General features: G+C 38.7%; 1 protein-coding gene across 1 annotated transcript in view; it reads left to right on the top strand.

The window, feature by feature from the left end:
* Nucleotides 1-24,360, top strand: part of WIF1 (Wnt inhibitory factor 1) — a 67,073-nt gene that overhangs the window by 37,530 nt on the left and 5,183 nt on the right. Inside the window, exons 3-7 of the mRNA XM_028110924.2 lie at nt 3,296-3,404; nt 11,870-12,010; nt 12,946-13,041; nt 14,028-14,123; nt 18,096-18,191. Of these exons, the coding sequence (XP_027966725.1) occupies nt 3,296-3,404; nt 11,870-12,010; nt 12,946-13,041; nt 14,028-14,123; nt 18,096-18,191 (538 nt within the window). The remainder of the gene's footprint in view (nt 1-3,295; nt 3,405-11,869; nt 12,011-12,945; nt 13,042-14,027; nt 14,124-18,095; nt 18,192-24,360) is intronic.

Here is a 24,360-nt window from a genome sequence, read left to right as displayed (position 1 = left end):
TATAGAAATATTTATATGGCATAGGTGGTTTTGGTAGTTCTGTTGATAACGACAAAATGAAACAATGAAAGAAGTCAGTGTCAAGATCAGAGACAAAGGGTTGGTCAATTTCTAAGTAGTTTTCAAATTGGAATTTTTAAGAAGGCAATGAAAACAGTAGATGGACAAACCCCCTTAAAATATATATACCAAGTATGAAGGAAAGCGTAAAATTATATATCTCAGAAATTACAGTATCATTAGCATCTTCAAAAAGAAAGAACAACAACAAAAAAGAACATTTCTCTGGAAACTGCCTATTGCTGATAAAATCCAAGCAAGAAACTGTTTTGACCAGTTCCTGTCCTGTGATACAGTCTTAGAATTTCAGTAGAAAAACTGATATTTACTGATTCTCAAAGAAATCAAAGGCACACCCTAAAACCTTTAGTGTGAAATTTGTTATTGATAAGATGAGAATATTGGCTGTCCAGACAAATCCATTAAACCTAGCTGCATAATACTAAGCAGTCATGCCAACGCTAATTACAAACTCTCTGACACTGAATGTAATGGATTCCGAGCCTGCTAGCCTACTTGATGTGGCCATAGTCAAAAGCATCAACAGGAGACCCAGAGGCTCTATGGAGTTGTTTCTGGACCCTGAGTGAAATTCTTTCAGTTCCACATTCTTTGAACATCATCAAAAGTTTTTGAGAGACACATTCAGAATCTACTTTATTACTACATGCTGTTGTCTTAAAGCACACTTTCAAGGAGGGACACCCGGATGGCTCAGTCAGTTGAGCGACCGACTGCTGATTTTGGCTCACGTCATGACCTCAGGGTCTTGGGATCGAGGCCCGTGTCAGGCTCCGTGCTCAGCACAGAGTTTTCTTGAATTCTCTCTCTCCTTCTGCCCCTCCCCGCCCCTCACACTGTCTCTCTCTCTCTCTAAATAAAATCTTAAAAAAAAAAAAAAAGCACACTTTCAAGGAGACAAACAAGAGATAAATCAAATTGTTACATGAGCAGAGTCTCATGAAGTAGAAGTCCAAGAAGAATATTTCATCTATGATCAGATCAGAGAATTATACAGATAGAGCCAATGATTATCATCAGCCACACAGAACTGAAGCAAGATATATAATTAATGTTTGTTTTTAAATAAATATATTTATTTCTCTATAAAAGGCATGGAACCACTTGTAGAAAATTTGGGAAAAAATCAATTAGCATCAATCCTACACAATCATGTTTTAATATGGGTGGCTAGTCTTTCATCCTTTTTCTTATTAACACACACAAAACTTTTTAACTTATATTTAATTGTATTTTTATTAGTGCCCTTTTAAAGTGTATCACCCATATAAATGTAAATTTCACTTATAATGTGATGAAGTTTGAAGATATAATTATGGAACAGCAAATGACAACTTATGGTATTTGAAGCAATCTAGCCACTGAGATGTTTTATTTTCAGCATGCTTTATTTAGTATAGCATGCTCTGTCCACTCAGCTCTTTTCCAAGTGTTCAAAATAAGTCTTGGGACGTGGTATGCATTACACAGGTGTTTGTTATGTTATTGTTTGCTAGTTGTTATTACTGTACTTAGTAATACAAATAACCCAAAGTTATTAATTATAAGGGCATACAACACTAAATCCTTTCATAATGAAAACTAAAATAGGTTTTAGAACAAAATGTTAAGTGATAAACATGATTTGGTAAGGCACAGAGATGGTGGAGGTCATTTAAAACACTTGGATTCATGAAACACTGAGAAGGAGCCCACTTTTAATAGTTGTTGGTTTTACTGCAGGGTCAGAAATAATGTTCTCTTTTTCAAGGGCATTCATTCCAAATTGAATTACCTTTCTTGATGACACTCCTTTCTTTGATCAGACTTCTTGTAATCCTCTGCTTTCCCTCAAATAGGGTAGGAGTCGACCGTCTTAAAACTCTTTATCTCAGGGCCCTTCTGGTGAATGAATTTAATAAAATTAATTCACGAAACTTTGTTGCCCATCTAAGGACCCCGCATGGTGGTCATCTGGAACACTGCCACAACTCAAAGAAGGGGCCGCAGTGGAAGTTTAGTCAGTTTTCCTGGGAAACCAGGAAGTGTTTCCTAACACGCTGCAAGTGTCGCCAGTGTCCCCACAGCAGCTAAGATCACCCCTTTGCGTTATCATCCTCGTATGGAGTCCTTAGTACCTAATACGTTGATACCATAACATAAGGCAAAAAATTGTGTGCATGTCTACCAGGTAGCTCTTAATATCTTCCATACTGGGAGATAAATTTGATACTGACTATAAGAAAGACCATATTCTGTTTTAAACGTCGTTCTAGCCCATGTTTATGTAATTCATAATTTAGTTGATTAACCCATCCAAATTCTGCATATCTCTACAGGTAACTGCAGAGCCACTCAGCTCACCTCTCATTTTGGCATCTGCACTATTTATTGATTGTTCTTTATTCCCAAGCAAGAACACATTGTTTCCATCACAAATCCTTTGAATAACCCAGTTGAGAATCAGTTAAGCATCAAAGCTCTCCAGGGAGATTATACTTCAGTATTTTCAGAATTTCATGACTATCCAAGTAGCAGGAACCATTTTCTCTACTAGACTTAGTGGGGAAATGAAAATGTTTACAATGTAAAATTTTACAGCATGTTGTCAACTTGCAATGGTGTTTTTACACTTTTAGGCTTTTCTCTCCAGAATTAAATTGAGACCTTAAATGTAAACCTGCCAAAGGGAATGATACTGAAAAATAGCTATTCACAGCAAGTTCATTAAATTTTGGACTTTCTTATCTTCTTTTGCCAATAGCTTACTGCTTTCGTCATCCCTTATGTATTACAGCTTTCCTAATTCTGCTCAAAAGACTCACCTCAGCTTTGAAAAGAATTAAAAAATGACCCAAGAAGCAGAGATGGATTTTCTAAGGACCAGTTGCTGATTGTTCTGACACCACTTGTTTCCTTAAGAGCATTTTTTCTCAATCCTTTTAAGAGACAGCAACTAAATAATATTGTTTAAGCTAAAAAGCTACTTTATGGATATTCTGGATAGCTGTTATTAATGTTTTTAAAGCATCACTTCTCTCCACACAGAGTCTAATTCTAGTGTTCTAAAATCCAGAAGGGGGAGTTATGCCTACACAGTTTTTTAGATGTCATGTTTTCCAGATTTCCTGTAGTGAAAAATGTCACTCTCCCATCAGAGGAGTAACCAGTTAAGAAATGCCTTCTCACCCTCCATGGTTCCCATGGTACTGATTGTCAACGCCTTTTGTTGCAGGCAGAATACTTCTATGAATTCCTGTCCTTACGCTCCTTGGATAAAGGCATCATGGCAGACCCAACCGTCAACGTCCCTCTGCTGGGAACAGTGCCTCACAAGGCATCAGGTGGGTGGTCTTTGCCTCGGGGTGGCGGGGGGGTTGGGGGGGATGCTTACACTTGAAATGTAATGGTGATGGGAATAATATTCAAGATCCAGAAGTCACCCATCAGGGGAGTCATGGAATGTTTTCCTGAAGAGATCCGATGATCTTAGGGCAGCTTGATTATTATGTCCCTCCCTCCTTTGGGCAAAAAAATTAGGATGGGGGTGACAAAATGGCTGTTTCCTAATTTGCTAAAAACTCAACATAGCCCCAGTTCATAAGCGATTCCAGATTAAAAAAAGAAAGTCACCACATGAGATATATCCGGCCAATAAGTATGAATTAATGTAGTGCCCATAAGCGTGGCAAAGATGCAAAGCAAGTGAGTGGGGGAATATGGGATACATCGAGAAAAACTTCCCCCAAATGAGCATTGTATTAAATAGGAATTTGAAGGAGTGCAGAGACATGGAAAAGTGGGAGGAAAGGGTTAATATTCCAGAGCTAATCATCCTTCTCTGCTGAGAAAATATAGTATGGGGTATTTGTTTAGAGCTGTTCGGCCTGCAAAGTAGGAGCTCATGCCTTATCCAATTTGAGTTCTGGGAAGGAGTCAAGGCCAGAATTACCACTCCATTCTACAAATTAGAAAATTAAGCCTTCTGAGCCTTCGCTGACTTTCCCAAAGTCATATATGAGTAATAAGCAGTGGAGCTGAGACCAGATTTCATGACTTTCAGAGAAGTACAGAGATCACTTATGTTAACATGGTCAAATACATGTTCATTTCTTTCTAGTCTATGAATATATATTTTTCCATAGTTGTGATAATATTATATATTTAGTTTTGCACAATGGTTTTTTTGTTTTTTTGCTTTTAACATTTTAACATAAGCATTTTCCCATGTCATTTTAGATTTTTTCAAAAGTTGTTTTTGATGCCCCTATTATCGATTTTATAAACATACCCATAATTGGTTTACTCATTCCCTTATTGTGTGTTACTTAGATTGTTTTCAGGGTTTTCATACTAGAAATGTCACAATAAACATGTTTTTAAAGTAATAGATGGTCACTGAGTAGGAGGCCCTGTTTGTCTCATTCACCACGACTGCCAACACAGGGCCCAGCACAGAACAGGACTTCACAAAATATTTATTGGATTAATGTTTGTACCAAAATCTTAAAGCTCACCTCATTATTTTGTTAAATAGATTCTTAGAAGTACAATTATTGTGTCAAAGGACATGAGCTATGAACATTTCAAAAGGCTTTTAGAACAAATTGCCAAAATGCCAAATTACTTTCCACAAAGGTTGTGTCCATTTGTACCCTGGCTAGCAGTGGGAGAGGGCCTAGCTCACCATAACCTCATCAATGTGGGTTATTAATCATGTGAACTGTTTTACTGACTTAAAAAGTGAAAAGAGGTTTCTTAGTGTTCTTTTATTTGATTTTTTTACTCCAACTGAGGTAGAAGACATTTTCCTGTATCTATTAAATGATGTAAAATGTCTATTGATCATGCTCATTTTTATACTGAAAATATAAAATAATTTATTGGCTTGCAAAGCTCACTATATATTAACTATTTACACTTTCTGGCATATTTTTCAGTTTATTATTTATTTTTTTAAGGTGGGGATATGCAGAATTTAAGTCTATGTGATCAAAATTGTCTTTCCCGTTGTCATTTTTCTTTTCTTTTTACTTCTGTGCTTGGAGGTTAATTCTTATTCCAAAGAGCAGTTATGTGATAATTTACACATGCTTCTAGTATTTTATCAAAATTTCTTTTGGCAATAGTATGAGGTAAGGCTCTCACTGAATTATTTTCCTGAGTATTCAGCTTTTCCAGTGTGAGGGGTTGAATTGATTCAAGATATGCCTTTTATTTCACATTAAGTTCTTCCATACAAAGAATTTTAGAATTTACTATTTGTTCTAATAGTGCAATATTTTTAGTTTTATATTTTTAAATAACTGATATCATAACCCTGTCCTTTGTAAAAAAAAAAATTAGTCTTATTCTCTTAGCAGAATGTTAGAATAACTTTGATATCAAATGAAAATCTCAATAAGCACTCATATAAATCTTTGCAATAATTGGGAAATCAGATAGCCTTGAAAAGTCCATTTTCAGGTTGCAATCATCTACTTCCGGTGGATCTCTATTATCACATCCCAGCACTGGAAGTGCTACAGACTAAATAAGCAGAGTTTTTCTCTCTCTCTTTTTTTTAACGCTTCAGATATCTAAGCAAATCTTTTTCTCATTTTTTTATTTTATTTTATTATGTTATGTTAGTCACTATAGATTACATCATTAGTTTTTGATGTAGTGTTCCATGATTCATTGTTTGTGTATTACACCCAGTGCTCCATGCAGTACGTGCCCGCCTTAATACCCATCAACGGGCTAACCCATCCCTCCGCTCCCCTCCCCTCTAAAACCCTCAGTTTGTTTCTCAGAGTCCATAGTCTCTCATGGTTCATCTCCCCCTCCGATTCCTCGCCTTCACTTTTCCCTTCCTGCTGTCTTCTCCTTCTTTTTTTTTTTATTTAACATATAAGGTATTATTTGTTTCAGAGGTACAGGTCTGTGATTCAATAGTCTTGCACAATACACAACGCTCACCATAGCACATACCCTCCCCAGTGTCTATCGCCCAGCCACCCCATCCCTCCCACCCCCCACCACTCCAGCGACCCTCAGTTTGTTTCCTGAGATTAAGAATTCCTCATATCAGTGAGATCATATGATACTTCTCTTTCTCTAAGCAGAGTTTTTTCAGTTTTCTGGCATAGGTACCCATGTAGGTGTAGATAGCAAGAGTGAATTTGGGTTTCTCTTGGGTCATCCCAGTGTTGAAGTTACAACTAGCAGCCCTTCCAGAGTATTTGCTTCCAATCCAGATGGGTTTGGGGTTCTAGGAAGTTCCTATGAAGGAATGAGGCCTTGAATTCTGGAGATAAACTCACCTGAGATTTGTAGCCCCAAGGCTATGGATATCCCATTCCAGACTCATGGGCATCCCTATTCCACACAGATGGCATTGCTACTGTAATCACATACTGCTACATCACGGAGACAAGAACATTCTTGGAGTATGGCCATTACTCATTCTCATGCCATGTCACACTGTGTTTCTTTTTAGTCAAAGATAATTTTTTTTATTAAATTTTCTTGATATTTTTGGCTCTTTCTTTTTAGAAGCAGTCAGGAATAAAACAAATACATAATATATCTCTCAATTTCCATTTTATATTCTTAAATTTTTCCTTTGTCATTTTCTGATTATTAAAGGAATACAAGCTCATTGTAGCCCATTAAATAATTAAATTAATTATACAGTTACACCTGCTCAACTTCCAATAAATCTTGCATCTTTGGGTTTCCAATTTAATGCTTGTATCCTAAATCTTCCCAGCCTTATTCATTTTAGTGTCTAGTAAAAAAAGCTTACTGAAATTCTATTTCTTCAGATATTGAAACAATCCAATTTTGAATATATGATGTGACAATATTTTAATACACCATGCTGAGATAAAACTTCAATTTCTAATAATCTAGAATCTTTATAAATAATAAAAGTTAGGGAGAAAGTAATTGATGCTTTGGACAAGGTAGGAGTAAAAAGAATAAGCCTTCTTCTGGGCTGAGGTGACTTGGGCATGTGTGTGTGTGTACACGCATGCGCGCGCGCGCGCGCACACACACACACACACACACACACACACACACTGCATGTATAACCCCACCCCCCTGCATATAGGATTTTGAAGGCAGATGTAGGATTTGTTCACAGAAATGCAGGTGCAAGAAGTTTATGGGAATTTTAGCTCATTGCAGGGCAGTTATTCATTAGCCTTATTAGCTCAGTCCCCACAGTAGGAGCAGTAAGGGTACCCTGAATTATTAAAAAGTAACCAAATCAGTGTGTCTTTGCCCCTAAACATCCAGGTAGTATTCATTATTCTACTGGTCTATTTTAATACCCTCACGCTGCTAACTTGTTCTTTCATCCCCCCAGATTCCTCAATGCCTAAACGTTGCATGAAAAAGAAAACTCTTGATCTTTAACAGTTATGAAGTGCCTGCCTTCAGGCGTCTGAAGAAAACAAAAACAGGAAATACAAACTGCAGGTTGCTTCAGTAAAACTGGATAACAAAAAACAGCAGTTCCCATCAAGCCAAGGCTTTACCTCTTTGAACACTATTTCTGTCAGACCATGAAACCAACAGAGCAGGCTTGTTTCTCAACCAAAGACTTCCAGGAATTCCATGTCTAGAAATTTTTCAATGGGTGCTAATGCTGGAGGGACCCCAGACCTTAGCAGAGAGTGAAAGCCCAGGGAAGGGGCTCAGTATTTGCTGAGAGAATGCGGCCAGCACAGCTTGGGGCACTGATGACTATATTGTGATCTTGTGATCACAGCGGATGGTGGTCACGTGGTGCCGCGGATGCGCGCGCTCTCTCTCCTCTCTCATCACTTCCCTCGTCAGAGCAGTGGCTCCCATGACTGGAGGCCCCCATCCGAGTGAGGAAGAGGAATACATTGACTGTTTACTTCTATATAAGAGTTTGTGTGCAATCAGCTGCACATCAGTGTGTACTTGAACACCATGTGAGATATGTTCAATCTGCTTTAGTTTTTCTGAGTTGTGTTAATTTCCCTCAGCTTCAGTTATACAATCTAGACTGCCCTGGAATTCACATCTGGACTAATTTCATCTAGCTTTTGGTAAAAGTGGCCCTCTACTCATATGCTTATTGTTGCAAAAACACAACGTAACTATCACATTTCTGTTATTCCTTGTAAGGAGGGCATCTGTGCTTTTTCTTAGAGATCTCTTTTTCTTTGTGTGTGTTTCTGCATGCACACTGTTCATGCCTTATTCTCTGTATCTCCCCCTGTCTATGGTGAATTTCTGTCTATTTATGTGTATGTGTGCTGGTATGTGTGCAAGTGTGTGCCTGTGTGTATAAAGGTATATGGGTGTGTCTCCCACAAGGTTTATCTCTGTCAGTGCCTGGTTTGTGATGAACATGCTAGGCGCTGAAATTACAAAAACGAATAAGATATGGTCCTTGCCTTTGAAAATCTCATCCTTAGCGAAGGATGCAGAATCATAATTAAATCATTATATTATAAGCAATCATATACAGAGGTGTTGGTGAAATACGTAAGTGAAATGATTTAGGCAGGGGGTGTTAGGGAAGGTTACAGAGAGCAAGTGCTGTTTCATTTTGGTCTTGAAAGATGAGTAATAGGACATTGGACAGAAAAGAAGAGAAAGAATATTCTAAGCAGCAGGATGGGGGTATGGAGTCAGGACAATGCAGACATATACCACATGTTGAGGAACGGAAAGAAATCTAGTTTGGGTAGAGCACAAGTTGCACAAAAGTCAATTACTAAAGCTGAGGCTAACTAAAGTCAGGTATTGTTTTTTGGTTTTGTTGTTGTTGTTTTTATTTGGGGGAAAAGGCAAAGGGAGAGGGAGAGACAGAATCTTAAGCAAACTCCCTGCTAAGCACAGAACCCATTGTGGGGCCTGATCTCACAACCCCAAGACCATGACCCAAGCCGAAACCAAGAATCAGACACTCAACTGACTGAGCGACCCAGGCACCCCAGGTGTTTTGTTTTTTTTTTTAAGCAAATTTTTTGGGAACATTTTAGAAGGTATAATTACAATTCTTATTACTTGAATGGTCTTATAGATAAAATTTATAAGCAGAAAGGAGGACAGGTAGCATTTGCACACAAAAAAATAAAATTTCTATTTCATGTTTTAAAACTGAAAAATAGGCAAGTGTAATTAGTGTAATTTATGTATCTTTTATTAATTTTTACTTTTATTTTAAGTTAATTCACTGAAACTCATAAACTAGGTACCTCCTAACTTTTAAACTTTCTTTCCTAGTTCCTTTCAAATCATTCTGTATTGAGATTCAGACCATAATTATGTTGACATATGTCCTGTTTCAAAAGAGATAGGTATGTGTTGGTAAAACTATTCCACCTGGGCTGAGGGAATTTGTGATGTGTTCACTTTTAATCGAAGTTGCATTTGTTAAGTTGTGATTATAAATATGTAAAGAAAATAAGCACAGTTTTAAACTTAGAGTGTTAGATCTTTAAAAGATGAAGAAGGAAAATATTTCATATGAATATTAACATGAATTGGACATAATTTTAAATTAGTACAATAATTCTTAGAGATAGCTTTCCTATTGGTTTACTAAGAGAATAAAGATGCTACATCTTTAGTTATCTGCCAAGATTGCCTGAAGTTTTTCATTCAAAAATATAAAAGACTTTTTTTTCTTTTGCATTTGACAGAATTAGGCATAACTATGCCACATGAGTGAGTGCTTTGATGAGTTTTGTTGTTGTTGTTGTTGTTGTTGTTTTTGAGAGAGGGAAAGAGAAAGGGATGGGGCAGAGGGAGAGGGAGGGAGAGAATCTTAAGCAGGCTCTATACTGAGTGCAGAGCCGGATGCAGGGCTTGATCCCATGACCCCGAGATCATGACCTGAGCTGAAACCAAGAGTCCGATGCTCAACCAACTGAGCCACCCAGGTGCCCCAAAAGTGCCTTTTTTAAAGAACTAAGTAGGCTGGCTGAATAAGGTCCAGGAAAAAGATGCACCTGGAAAATAATAGTTAAGCTGATGACATGTGGTGAGAAAATTCGGAAAGTTTTATCTCTGAGAATCCTTTCAAATTCTTCCATCCTTTTATGCCTCAGGGCAGTTTATTGACCTCCCCGTCCATGCAAAAGATTCGTGAGAACAATTAACAAAATTTTAGAACTGAACCAAGTGAAAATGCGCTGGAAGAGTTAACAATTGAAAGAAATTTGTCAACCCTTTTGCTTCTTTTTGAAATGGAAATCCCTACAATGGATTTTTGTGTTTTGTAAATTGGCATTTTCACGTATAAGATCTCATTAAACCAAGGCTTTCGGCGACAATTTTACTTTGAAACTTCAGACACAATTTTGGTTTTCTCTCTTTTTTTACTTCTGTTAAAATGTCTAAATACCATTTAATTGATTATTTGCAATGCTCAGATCTTAAGATTCAGGAGAACTGGAAATCCGTATTATTTTGAGAATGGCACTTTAATAAACACAACAATGCCAAAGCCTTGAGAAGGGTTTTGGTTGTTAAGCCCATTAAGGTTATATGACCAGGTTGTGTGCAACACCTTATGGAAGAGCAGACCAATTTCCAAATCATTCCTTCTTATAAACCTAGGGGGAAGGTTTATGAAAATTCTAAAGGGAAAGGATTTTTCTTGCCTTGGGATGATTTCCCCAAGCTTGGCAGTAACAATAACTGGCCATATAGAAACAAAATGAAGCAAAATTTCAAATATTTACCTATTAGCAAAATTTATTCCTGTCTATAAGGAAGAACTAGAGCCTATTGGATCAGCTAGATCAGTATTCCCCAGTGGATATGTTATGATAATCCAGTGGATTTTAGAAATTTACATAATCGGGGGCTCAGTTAGGCGTCTTGACTCTTGATCTCAGCTCAGGTCTTGAGCTCAGGGTCCTGAGTTCCAACCCCATGGCAGGCTCCATGCTGAACATGGAGGCTACTTTAAAAAAAAGAAGAAGAAGAAATTTACATAATTGATCTCTTAGCCAATGACCTGGTCCATTTTCCACCCACTGACTTGTGGGTATTCCACAATTGGTGGTCTCCTTGCTCTCCCAGTACACCATCATCATTAGTTGCCACTCTTTGCTAAGTCAACATCTACATACTCCCAAGTGATCATTACACTCACACACACACAAAAATGGCTCATTCTTAGGAACCTAAACCATTAGATATAAGCTTATGTTATCACACCAAACTCCCTTCTAGATCCCCAAGATATGAACACTTCTTAATATTAACAAATAGCCTGAGAAAATATTAGCTTTACTAACTCAATCCAATAACCGGAATCTAGTCTGAGTCGTAGAATATTTCCAAAGAAAATATTGTGTCACTTTTTACAGAATAAAAATAAACTAGTGCCTATGGGTCCTTATTTAATAGATTCTGGAATACTGTTTTTTAGCTCTTCTTGGATTATATGGAGTCTGGTGAAGGTGTCCACAAGGTTTCTTTCCCTAATTAATCAATCTGTGCTACCTATTTGCACCTTTAATTTTTAGAGAAAAACTTTTTTTTTTCAAGATAGTAAAAGCCCAGACTAGGAACAAAATATCCCAGATTCCATATTAGGAGGGCACAAATTAATGAGTCATTCATTCTTTCTCCACCCAGCATGATATGTAAGTTCTGTGGAGAATGCCCATATGATCAAAATACAATCTCTACTCTGGTGGAGATACAAGAATACCAAATAATGAAAGTGAACATTTTTGCTTTGCTTTTTGTCTCTCTTACCAAGATTTCTATATAACTGGAATCAACTAGATAAACTGTTTCTCTATATTTGCTTTTTCCTTAGTTGTTCAAGTTGGTTTCCCGTGTCTTGGAAAACAAGATGGAGTGGCAGCATTTGAAGTGAATGTGATTGTAATGAATTCTGAAGGCAACACCATCCTACAGACGCCTCAAAATGCTATCTTCTTTAAAACATGTCAACAAGGTAATCGGTGATCACCACCAAGAGAAGGCTTATAAGGCTGTGATGTGGGTAAAAAGATGATAGATAGATAGATAGATAGATAGATAGATAGATAGATAGATAGATAGATAGATAGATGATAGATAATTTTTTGGTATTATTATTATAACCACACCAATGGGTGGAGGGGCTGGTTACTACAGGGTTCAGTATAGTACTAAGAGATTTTCTCTTCTGTGACACCATTCACAATTTTAGGAACTCCCAATACCCCTTCAAAAGCTCTCTCTTCTACCTCTCTCCTTCCCCTCCTCCAACACCATCTTTGGGAGTCCCCAACCTCATAGCAAGGTTGCCAGTCATTACCAGCTACTACCATCTATTAGGGCAATACCACTCATACCCCCACCACAAGCTTGGTGCTGCTGACCTCCCCGGAGGACAGGGTACCACCATCACACCAGCAATCTCTGCCAGACAAAGGCATCTCACCCTGATGCCCATGTAAGCATGAAGGCCTAGATTTTTTTCCCATCTTGATACAAGCTTTTCCAGCACAGAATTTAAGCTCTGGAGGCTTTCAGTGCTCTAAAGATGAACCAAAAGGCCATTCCACCCTCTGAAAGTGAACATTATGGGTCTTATCATTTATTTCAGTGTGCATTTAAGAAGGTACAATAGATTGATAGGTGGGGATGAAGGCAGAATAAAGCTTGCTTTGCCTTCTTCCATGAGCCCCCTACTGTTGGAAGTAGAATTGAGAGAAGAAAGATCTGACTTTGATGAGGATTTAGTGAAGCACAAGAGGTATAGAGAGAATATAGGCAGAAGTTATCAATATTCAGTAAATGATGATCATCGGTGCGCTGGGGGGAAAAGTCACCATGAACCTCTTCGTGCTCGCTGTAATTCACCCAACAGAGGTGTCCATATAACCTTGTTTCTTATTGGTGAAGCCGAATGCCCAGGAGGGTGCCGAAATGGAGGCTTTTGCAATGAGAGACGCATCTGCCAGTGTCCTGATGGATTCTATGGCCCTCACTGTGAGAAAGGTAAAGAACGGAGAGAGCCAGCTACCCTCGCTTGCTTCCTAGTGAAATTGGTACACAAGAGCCCCACATATGCTTTTTTAACACAGTCCTTGGAATTATTTTTGTGGTCATATCATAAGGATTGGTAAAATCTTAAAGAGCCACAGAAGAGCAGTTGGAACGTACTTCTAAGAGTGGTTTTCTGTTAAATCCAATATATGGTGACAGGGGCAGATGTCAGCTCAATGTTTACATTCTTTGTGGCCACTACACACCCCCCATCCCTAATTCGCTATTATATATACTATGCTTTGGCATAATCTTATGAAAGGTTTGAAGTTTTTCACCACCACTTACATTGGATTTAAAAAGCTAATATTACAATTGATTTGACAGTATCTACTCCAATTAAAAGTAGCTTGATTCACAACTAAGTCTACGCCTGAGTTAGGAAGTTGCTATAAGGCCAAAAAAAAAAAAAGTGAAAATCATTTGTATTGTAAGTACGTCTATCTCAGTGAAATTACTGTTATACGAAAGAGTTAAAGAGGAAAATGTGGACTAACCTCAGGATGCTCAAATACCAAGAGCTTATTTGATGAGAGTGAGCAAAATATTTTTCATCTTCAAGACATAAGAATTTTTCTTGTCTGCATATATTTTAGAATTAGAAGATTTAGGAAATAGGGCAGAGAAAAATATTTACAGTCTTTAAGAAGGCCATGTCTTAGTCAAAGTAATGATTCTAGACAAATTTTCATCAGCCACTGAAATGGAACAATTCCAAAATTCTCATCTATGAAACTGGTAAAAAAGAAAAAAGACCTCATTTACAACTCATAAATAATGTTTAATATAGCAACCCTGTATCTCTAAAGACTTTAAAGCCAACCACAAAGATCAAAAATGTAGAGCTATTGTATTATTGATATTTCCAAAATGTTCCTTCCCTAAAGCCCTACTTGGCCTTAATCAGAGCTCTCTCTCTCTCTCTCTCTCTCTATTAGCCCTTTGCACACCACGGTGTATGAACGGTGGACTTTGTGTCTCTCCTGGGTTCTGCATCTGCCCACCTGGATTCTATGGAGTCAATTGTGATAAAGGTAATAGTTTCTTTCTAAGAACAAGGTTCCTTTTACTTTTCAAATGTTTAGTTAAAAGAAGTATATTTGATATATCATCACTCTCTGTAATAGCTCTGTAAATAGGGTGTAACACTTCATTGGCTGCTACAATAACTTTAACCCCAAATTTTAGTGTAGTTGAACGCACTTAAAGTTTGTTTGCACTCATAGAATGCTCCAGTGCAGGAATCCCTACAGTGGGCAGGGCAGCCCTTCACGCTGTGATTCGGGGGCCCAGGCACCTTCCGCCTGTGGTCCCGCCTAGAGCTCTGGAGCTCTCTGGAACCAGTCAATGAGCAGAGAAGGAGATTGGAGTAGACACTGCTTTAAAAAAAAAAAAGAAAAAGAAAGCCCTGTTCCAGAAGTGATCCCCAAAATTTCCACACCTATTCTGTTCCATGGAGAGGAATTCGCCTCGTGTCCCACTAGGTGTCCACCCCAGATGCGGGCTGGAGAGATGTCATCCCTGGCTGGACAGCTCTCTCCCACGGACAACTTGACGGGAGGGGAGCATGGATTTTTGTGTGCCACGTGGGGTTTGGGTATGTCTTAAATCCGTTTTATGGGTGAGCTTCGAAGACTGCAATTAAAGAACCTGCTCCACATTTCCCAACTGACCGGCGATTCAATGATCTGCTCACAGAGGACAGCCCTGAGAGATGGTTTCCCTCCTTCCTGTGACGTATCATCGTAGCCAGGCTTACTCTCGGAAAGTGGGTTCAAACTTGCACTCATAGAATGCTCCAGTGCAAATACTCAATGGCCACAGGCTTTACGAGATACCTATTTGTTTTGCCTGGTTCACATCTTTTATGGGGAAGAAAAACTTAAATAATATTGTGCAAAGTGTATGTATTTAATGACATTATCCTTGTGTCAAAAATGCTAATTGCATAAGTAGAGCCCCGTTTTATAAAATAAATACATGCCGTGAAAAAGAAAGATGTGTTAGTTTTGATAAGTGTCTCTTTAGTGATCATGCAGTCAGCACCAATTAAGATGGAAATGAACCGCTTTTTAAAAAAGAAGGAAAGGGGCGCCTGCGGGGCTCAGTCGTTAAGCTTCTGCCTTCGGCTCAGGTCCTGATCCCAGGGCCCTGGGATCGAGCCCCACATCGGGCTCCCTGCTCCACAGGAAGCCTGCTTCTCCCTCTCCCACTCCCCCTGCTTGTGTTCCCACTCTCGCTGTGTCTCTCACTGTCAGATAAATAAAATCTTTAAAAAATAAATAAATAAATAAAAATAAATAAAGAAGAAGGAAAAACTCCAAGAAGAAGCCCTCAGCATGAGTCAGACGAATAACTCACAGGTGTCTGCTCTTTGATACATAAAGTACTTCCCACCATTATCTGATTTTACATTCAACAGCCTTTGGAGATTTGTGAAGTTGTATCTGCTTCATTCTCCGAGAAGCAAGATGAGGTTTACGGAGCTTCAATAGCTTGACCCGAACTCCCGCCTTCTGCTGGACTGTGTTGTCACTCGGGCTACCTGTTAGGGTCTCCATTCCTCCACAAGTGACTCTTTCTCTGGGCTGACTTGATCTCTCTGTGGGTCACACTTTCCCCGTCTCTAAATTGGGAATTAAGCCACTGCCCCGGCTCCCCAGCCCCAAGCTAATCGAGATAATATGCGAGACTATCTCTACCTTTTATTTTTAAGTGATGTAAAACTAGAGTATTTGGATTTAACACAATCTTAAAGTTTGGATTCATAAACGTTAAGCATTAAGGACAAGATAAGAACAGCCAGTGAGTAAAAAAGTTTCCTTTTTTGTCGAAATTTAGCACTCAGCATCTGCTCTTCCAAAATTGGGTAATTCTTGACACAGAATTAAGCTCAGATTATCACAAAACTGTTAGGAAATAGAGCAAATCCTTCGGAGATTTGGATGAAGAACTCAGGAATGAACAGGTTTAAAGAGATCATCTGTGAGGGCTGCTTACTGAGATGTGATTGTCATCGGTGTCGTACAATGAAGTATCAACTGTAATGGTTTTCTAATGCTACGGAGTCACAAACACTGCGTGGTCACTGTCGAAGGAAAGTATGTGTATTCCAGTATGCTTTACATTTTGTAATATTTTACCTTTCAGATGAAAGATTTTTCCCTACTTGTTAGACTCCAGTAATTTTATTATTATTATTCTTATTCTTTTGGAAAGTCTGTTGAAATTCCACTTGGTCTCATTGGAGATCTGAGAACACTAAAAAATAATGGTTTTTACTACCTCAACAAAGAGATGCATTTATCATCCAGGAGGGAGTATAGAGCTTCTGAAAAATGGTTTAATTACTAGCACAGAGCTAGAGCTGAGCACAACATATTTGAAGGAACATTAAAGATTAACTTTCAGTGGCTCTTGAGACTTCTGTTGCAAACTTTAGGAAATGAGTAGTTAAGCCCTGGCCCGGCATGCCCTCAGCCCCAGTGAAAGTTACCTGGTGTCTCAGGTTCATTTTCCTAGTCCAGAATCATTGCACAAGAGAAAGGTAGAGAAGCTTGTAAAGTATTATACAAATACTAAGAGCATGGCCACATTCTTTAACTAGCTTTGTCATCATTCCGTGACTTCCAATTCAGCTCCCAGGTTCACTGCCTTCTCTTTGTTAGAAGGGATAGTGCCCAGAGGGCTCTGGCCAAGCCGACCCTGATCCTGATGTTTTCTCTTCTCTTCTTAATTCCCCAGGAGAAACAGGGACAAGTGGGGAGACAGAATCACACTTGCAAAAACAACTAACTGTAAAGCCTCAACAATCCTAACAGCAAGTAGCAAGGAGGAAGGCCAAAGAGCTGGTTCTCCTAAATCCTAAATTCTATACCCAAATGCTGCCGCTCCCCTCTGTATCGGGAGGCTGGGTTTTCCAAAGCAATGGGGCATTGCCTTAAGGCGGGAGATACTTGTGATTTTAAACAAAAAGCTCTATCATTTAAGAAGCATGATATTTGCAGAACATGGCGGTTGGACTTCTTTTCCACAAAGAAAGCATACACATAACTTTTGGATCTCCTCTCTGATTTTCCTACTGGAAGCTTACTTCAGCGTTTGTTCATCTGTAGCCAGCTTTGGCCTGTTTTATATAGGACAAGAACAAATAGGCCCTATAACTAGAATTGCTGAGACTCCAAGCTCTCGTTTTCCTCTCCTTTACAGAAGGAGCCAACTTGTCTATTTTTAGCTACTAGCTCTACCCTCGTCCCCATTTTTGTCCTCCCTTTATTTTCGGTGTGAGTAGTGAAATTCCAGAAGTTGACACGAAGACAGGGTTTAGGATGAATCACAAACAGTAGGATTATTACCTGGGAAATCTAGTTAACTGGACTCCCACAATAATCTGTCCAAGTAGCTGCTGCCATTCCCCTGCGAATGGGACCTGAGGAGGATTGACAGTCTGTCCTTTTCCGGACACCAGGACTCCCTCCTCCAAACGTCCTAAAAGTGTGTTTTTTTAAATCCCTATTACATAAGATGAATCTCTGTTCTCATTCTGAAACAAACAAAAAAAAGTTGCTTTCTCCTTTGCCAGCTCCTAGTATTCATGGCCTCTCTCCCTTTCATCCATTCTAAAGTAAGTCTTCCCTTTTTTACTCTTCTTTTAGCTTCAGAAAATATTTTAGGGGGTTTATAGGGTTCTTTTTTTAAGGGCATAGATATTTACAAGAAAATAAAAAAGATAACTTTTTTTACACACCCTGCCTTTTTTCTCTAAGATAGAAGCCCCCAGAGGGAGAATAGTGTATAATGTGTGTGCTATCCTATTATGTTGTTGGAATCTGCCAATGGTCAAGCAACCGGTTACAATTTTGGCATTTGCAAAGTGGCTGACTTGTCTAAGTAAATGGGCAGGAGGCAGATGTCTCGGAAGTATCACCCCACTTTAAGTGAAGTTAGATTTTTTTTTTTTAAGATTTAACCTGTCTAATGCAATTTCCCGTTATCCATTCTACTAGCAAACTGCTCAACTACCTGCTTTAACGGAGGGACCTGTTTCTACCCTGGCAAATGTATTTGCCCTCCAGGACTAGAGGGAGAACAGTGTGAAATAAGTGAGTATTGACTTTCTGCATTCTCTTCGTTTCTGGGGCAGGGAGGGGAGGCAAGGTGGAGGGAGCCTCAATACTCCACCTAACCCCATCATTTTATCAGTGAGGAAGCTGAAGCCCAGATACAATGAATAGCTTATCAAAGGTCTCAGGCCAGTGGTTTCTTTACACCATTCATTTTGGCTAAAGGTGGGGCAGTGTGTGCCATAGCTCAGCTCAAATGACTCCAAGAACACACTCTGACTCAGTTACATCTGGGTTTGGGTTGTTCGGCATGTTGCGTTGTTTCTTGTTAGTGAGTTTGTCCCCTTCTCGTTGTGCAGAGCCCCTCGCTTCAGCCTAGAAATGTAGACCAGAGTTTTGGGACAGGTGGATTTGTTTATCTACCTGCAGGCATAGAATTTCTTCCCTGAGTTAGACGGAACCAGTGACCTATCTAAGAGGAAAGGATAGATTCAAGAAAAAGGGAGAAAGGGTGGCACAGCAATAAAAAAAAAAAAAAAAAAAAAGAACAAACTAACAGCACACACAACACGAATGAATCACACAGATGTTAAATAAAGGAAAAAGTGCATACTGCACGATTCCATTTTTATGAGGTTGAAGAAGAGGCAAAATTAATGGATGATAGTAGAAACCAGGATGGTGGTTGGGGGCACAAAGGAACTTTATGGGGTGCCAAAAATGCTCTATATCTTGATGAAGTGTCACATGAGTGTTTATTTAGGTAAAAAAAATAAATAAATAACTGAGCTGTAAACCTAAGATCAATGCAGTTATGTCTTCATTGTGCCTTCATGATGTTTGTCATGCTTCCATACAAAGAAAGAAAAATTTAAGGATGGAATGTGGTAGGTAATCATTGTTTTCAGAATCAGGATATCAAACTGCTTATCCTGGCTCTGCCACCTACCGGCGGTGTAACCCTCAGCAAATCACTGAAGCTCTCTACTAAATTCAGCAATAAGCCAACTGCCTCCTAGATTACTTTATGATCCAGAAGACAGAAGACACCAGCGCTCTGTTCAGGAAGGAGCAAAAAGACATGAGCATGTCTGCTAAGGGTGCCGTGTTCCTGCCTTTCTGGAAGTTCTGGAATGTAGCATTTTCATTTCCAGCTGTATATTTTTAAAGATTTATTTATTTATTTATTTATTTATTTATTTATTTATTTGAGAGAGAGAGACAGAGATAGCAAGAGAGAGCCTGAGTGGGGAGGAGAGGGAGAAGCAGGCTTCCCGCTGAGCAGGGAGCCCGATGCGGGTCTCTATCCCAGGACCCAGGGATCATGACCTGAGCCAAAGGCAGACGCTTAACCGACTGAGCCACCCAGGAGCCCCAGTTTCCAGCTGTATTGTATCTGTAAAATACTGCTGTATTTAGTACAACCATAGTTTCTGAAGTGGGTTGCAGTGGGCTCAAAATTAAGTAACATTGACTTCCTAGTTTAACTTTCAATCTCTAATTTATTTGTGAGTTTTTGTACTTTAATGAGTACTAGATGAGGTAACCATTTTTGATAGAGTTCAAACGAAACACCTCTGAAGTTTCCATAGAACATGTAATTAATTTTCAGGATGTGGTTTCTGTTCTTATTAACTACCCTGCCCTGATAAAGATATCTCTGAACAAACTCCCCTCAATTTTCTCCCCGTACTTACTCTCAGACTTCACATACTTAGCTAGATCAAATTTATGAATCTTTGTTCTTGGGCTCATTTCTCTTCATGTAAGTATGTCCTTGGGTTTATGAAATTTCCAGTGACAGAGACAATGATTTCTATTCCTTTTTTCCCTAACTGCACCAAAAATCAGGTCTTTGAAGGCTCCTGATTATCCCTATCACAAGTTATGCTCAAATTCCTCTAGGAAATGTCCTGTTTCTGTTACAAGAACCACATTACTAAGAAAATACGGAATTGGGTCTTGAGTTGAAAAGTGCCTCTAATATAGTAGAGACAAAAAGTTGAATTATGAATTCTTATTTTAAAATTGAGATGTAACTCACATACCATAAAATTTACCATTTTAACATATGCTATTCAGTATATTCATGAAGTTGTGCAGCATCATTTCTGTCTCATTCCAGAACATGTCATCACCCACAAAAGACACCCTGTACCCATAAGCAGTCACTCTTCATTCCCCTTTCCCCAAGATACTGGAAACCACTAGTCTACTTTCTATCTCTTGAGATTTGCCTATTATGAACATTTCATATAAATAGACTCATATAACATTTGCCCTTTTGTGTCTGACTTCTTTCACTTAGCATGATATTTTTGAGGTTCATCCATGTTGTGGCATGTATCATTACTTCCTTTTAATTGCTGAATAATATTCCATTGTGTGGATATACCAACCACCTTTTGTTTATCCATTCATCAGTTGATGGACATTTGGGTTGTTTCCACTTTGGGGCGATTGTGCATAAACCTGCGGTGAACATTAATGTACAAGTTTTTGTGTGGACATATGTTTTCAGTTCTCTCGGATATATTCCTAAGAGTGGAATTGCTAGACCACATGTTAACTCCATGTTCGATTTTTTGAGGTACTGCTAAACTGTTTTCCAAAGCCACTGTACTATTTTACATTCCTGCCAGCAATGTATGAAGGTTCCAGTTTCTCCACATCCTTGACAGCACTTGTTATTTTCTGTTTTTTTTATGAGATATATGTTCTGATGTTACTTTTATTTTCATTTCCCGTGGCCTCTATCAGGACTAATATCTTCTCAAACTTCACTTTGACTTAATTTGAGATACTCTTGCCAGTTAACAAATAACATCATGGTTAGAAATATCTGGATGTATAGATTATACATTTACCCTGTTACTTAAGGTTCATAGACATCGCAAGGATCTTCAGTGAACTTTCAGTTAAAAAGCTTACGTGGATTATTTATACTGTATTATAAATGAAGTTTTAAAATAACTTAATGGGTTCTTATTTTTATAAAAGTCCTCTGTAAAGTAGTGAAAAGAAGGGGCATGTGCATCCCGATGTTCATAGCAGCAATGTCCACAATAGCCAAACTGTGGAAGGAGCCCAGATGCCCTTCAACAGATGAATAGATAAAGAAGATGTGGTCCATATATACAATGGAATATTACTCAGCCATCAGAAAGGATGAATACCCACCATTTGCACTGGCATGGTTGGAACTGGAGGGGATTATGCTAAGTGAAATAAGTCAAGGAGAGAAAGACAATTATCATGTGGTTTCACTCATATGTGGAACATAAGGAACAGAGCAGAGGACCACAGGGGAAGGGAAGGAAAACTGAAGGGGAAGAAATCAGAGAGGGAGACAAACCATGAGAGACTCTGGACTCCAGGAAACAAACTGATGGGTACAGAAGGGAGGCGGGTGGGGCGATGGGGTAGCCAGGTGAAGAGTATTAAGGAGGGCACCTGTTGTGATGAGCACTGGGTGTTATACACAACTAATGAATCGTTGAACACTACATCAAAAACTAATGATGTACTATATGTTGGCTAACTGAACATAGTAAAAAAATAAAATAAAATAAAAAATAAAATAAAATCTATGGGACTAAAAAAAAAATAAAAGTCCTCTGTATAAAATGTCCTTTATTAAAAAAAATTTAGAATACTAAAAAAAAATTTAGAATACTGAATAAAACAATTAAAAATCACCCATAATCCTAAAACCTAGAGATGATAGTCATTGACACTATCATAAACCATTTTTATCTGTTTTCTATGTGAAGCAGAGTCATACATTTAAGTTATCCTACAGTCTGATGGGCAGAGGAAGTTTAATGTCCTTATTTTGTTGATCCCTAACTCATCGTCTCGCTGGACTCATCCACTGGTTATAGTAAAAATGTTAACATATAAACTTAGTCAAATCTATTTGCCTTAGGCAATGCTTAGTCTGTTTTAGGTATGCTTAGTCTGTTATCTTTCAAGTTGGCTCACTTTCCCACTGTCCAATGGATAGAATTTGTTGCAAAATATTTTCAGGAAAAGGAAGTCAACATTAAAGACACTTAGAGGGTTCTGATTTTTAAAACAATCAGACCTTCATGAGGCTTTGGCTTCATAAGATTTGATGTGGAATGGCCTTGGGACAGTCACCTGTAATCACATTTCTGCTGTGTGATAACCAAGAGAGAACATCCTTATTCCTGGCTGTGGTGAACCTAAGGACTCTCACTTCCCTCTGACCAAGAAAACAAAAAGACCCATGGAGCCAATGAAAAGGTTCTCTCCACCAGTCATTCTCTGTGATACCCCTGGCTACCAAGTTCACCTCTCATTGAACGTGGGGAAATTTGGGCTCACCAAGTATTTCACAATAAGTACTGTCTTTTCTGCCACATAATTATTGCCCCATGTCTTGTTTACTTGAAAAACCCAAGTGCATGGCAGAGTACTGTGATATGATCCAATTTTGTACGTACGGTGGGGTCATATGGTTCATTGATACAAATGGAAATTCAGAGTTAGGCATTCCTTTCCTTTAGGTAAGAGTTGGGATCTTGACCAAATAGTAAACACTATTCTTTGTATCCAAACCTAGCAAAAAGGACCCTTTTGGATTTTTAATGGTCAATGAAAATGTGGTATTTTATTATTAAGGTTGTTTGATGCCTGTTTCTAGAACATCCCTGCATCCAAAAAACTTAAAGGTATAATGGTATTCCAGGTTTTTGAGAGACTCTAACATCTCACTCTTATATCTGTATTGTCTGCACAATGACAATGGTCGATTTATACATGAAGAAAGTCCTTTTGGATAAGTTAAAAGAGAAGTAAAGTGTTTCAGCAAAATAATTTGCATATGGAGTTCATGTTTATCAAACATAGTACTTGCTGGTAAAACATACAGTAGCTCACTTCTTTCGAAGGCTCATTTGACCATAAAAAGAGGCGCTTAGAGAATAAAAGGGGTGTTGTTTTATGATAAAGATTTCGTTTCTTCTCCTTATGTATTGAGACCTTTGTAGTGAGTGTTCTGCTAAAATGTAAAAAAAAGAAAAAGAACAACAATAAAAAAACCCGGACCCCTCCACTACCAAAACCTAATGGCTATTTGCTCTCTTTGGAACGTCATCATGCCTGCCACAGGATGCGGTCTCAGCTCTGGGTGAACAATCCTTTTTCTTCTACTTCTTCAAAACTTTCAGCCTCAGGGTGGCAAATTCTAGATTGCAGAGGGAGAATAAATAGCTTCTGGAATAAGAAGACAATCATTATATCATTTTTTACATTTAAGGCCCCACTCCAGCTCTAAAATCCTATAACCCAAAGAGCTGTGAAAACGTTAGCAATTCTCATTTGGCACTGACATAAAAGAAAGAATGATGTATTGTGAGGATCTAAGACATTCTAGAAAAAAGCACAGGTGTGGTATGGGGCCCCTTTGGTGCCCTACCTCATATCTCTTCTCAGCCCGCCTTTCACTCCAGTCACTACTGGGGGAACCTGTTTTGCACAGGCATAACCTGATTGTACCCCATCTTAACTGCTCCACGCTTCTCCTGCTTGAGGCTCCTCTGAGTCCTACAAAATCAGTCTGCGCTCACATAGTGGCAGACTGGAAATGTGAGGAAGTCATCCCATAGGGTGACCCTCGATTAGTGGGAGACAGGTGCCAAAGAACAAATGCTCCCCCTCTCCCTTCTTAAGAGTGACTTTAAGGTGCAGTCTCCATGGCTCCTCAGAAGGACCCTGCAGGATAGAGCCTGGGTGCCTACAGTGATGACCAACCCACACGCACACTTCTGTGTTGGCTTTTCCTCCTTCCATTCTTTCCTCTCCTTGTCCCCCATTTCGGTTTCCTAGGATCACTTTACCAAAGAAACTCTCTGCGTACAAGCCTTGCGCTCTGGAGCATCCTAGGCTAGGAAAGATACTGCTGGGTACAGGTGTAGGCCTGCTTTCAGAAAGAGTAACATGGAAAGTCAGAACTCAGAGAAAAGAGCACTTGGCGACTTATTCACATCTTAACTTGTACTGTATCTTAAACTACAAGGGTTTATGAATCAGAATTTTATTCTGTTAATTAAAAAGTAACATAAATGTAGCATGTGGGCAACACATTTATTGTAGCAGATATACATTAAAAATCACAAGTAAAAATACTGAGTGCATTTGTTCCAACTCAAACAGTATCAAAGCCAGAGCAGGTCTGACTAAG

This window comes from Eumetopias jubatus, unplaced genomic scaffold, assembly GCF_037043125.1.
Source record: "Eumetopias jubatus isolate StellerSeaLion01/CBP00866 unplaced genomic scaffold, mEumJub1_p1.0 scaffold_8, whole genome shotgun sequence".
Lineage (NCBI taxonomy): Eukaryota > Metazoa > Chordata > Mammalia > Carnivora > Otariidae > Eumetopias > Eumetopias jubatus.
The sequence above is the reverse complement of the archived record's forward strand: the minus strand, read 5'-3'. Positions and strand labels throughout refer to the sequence as shown.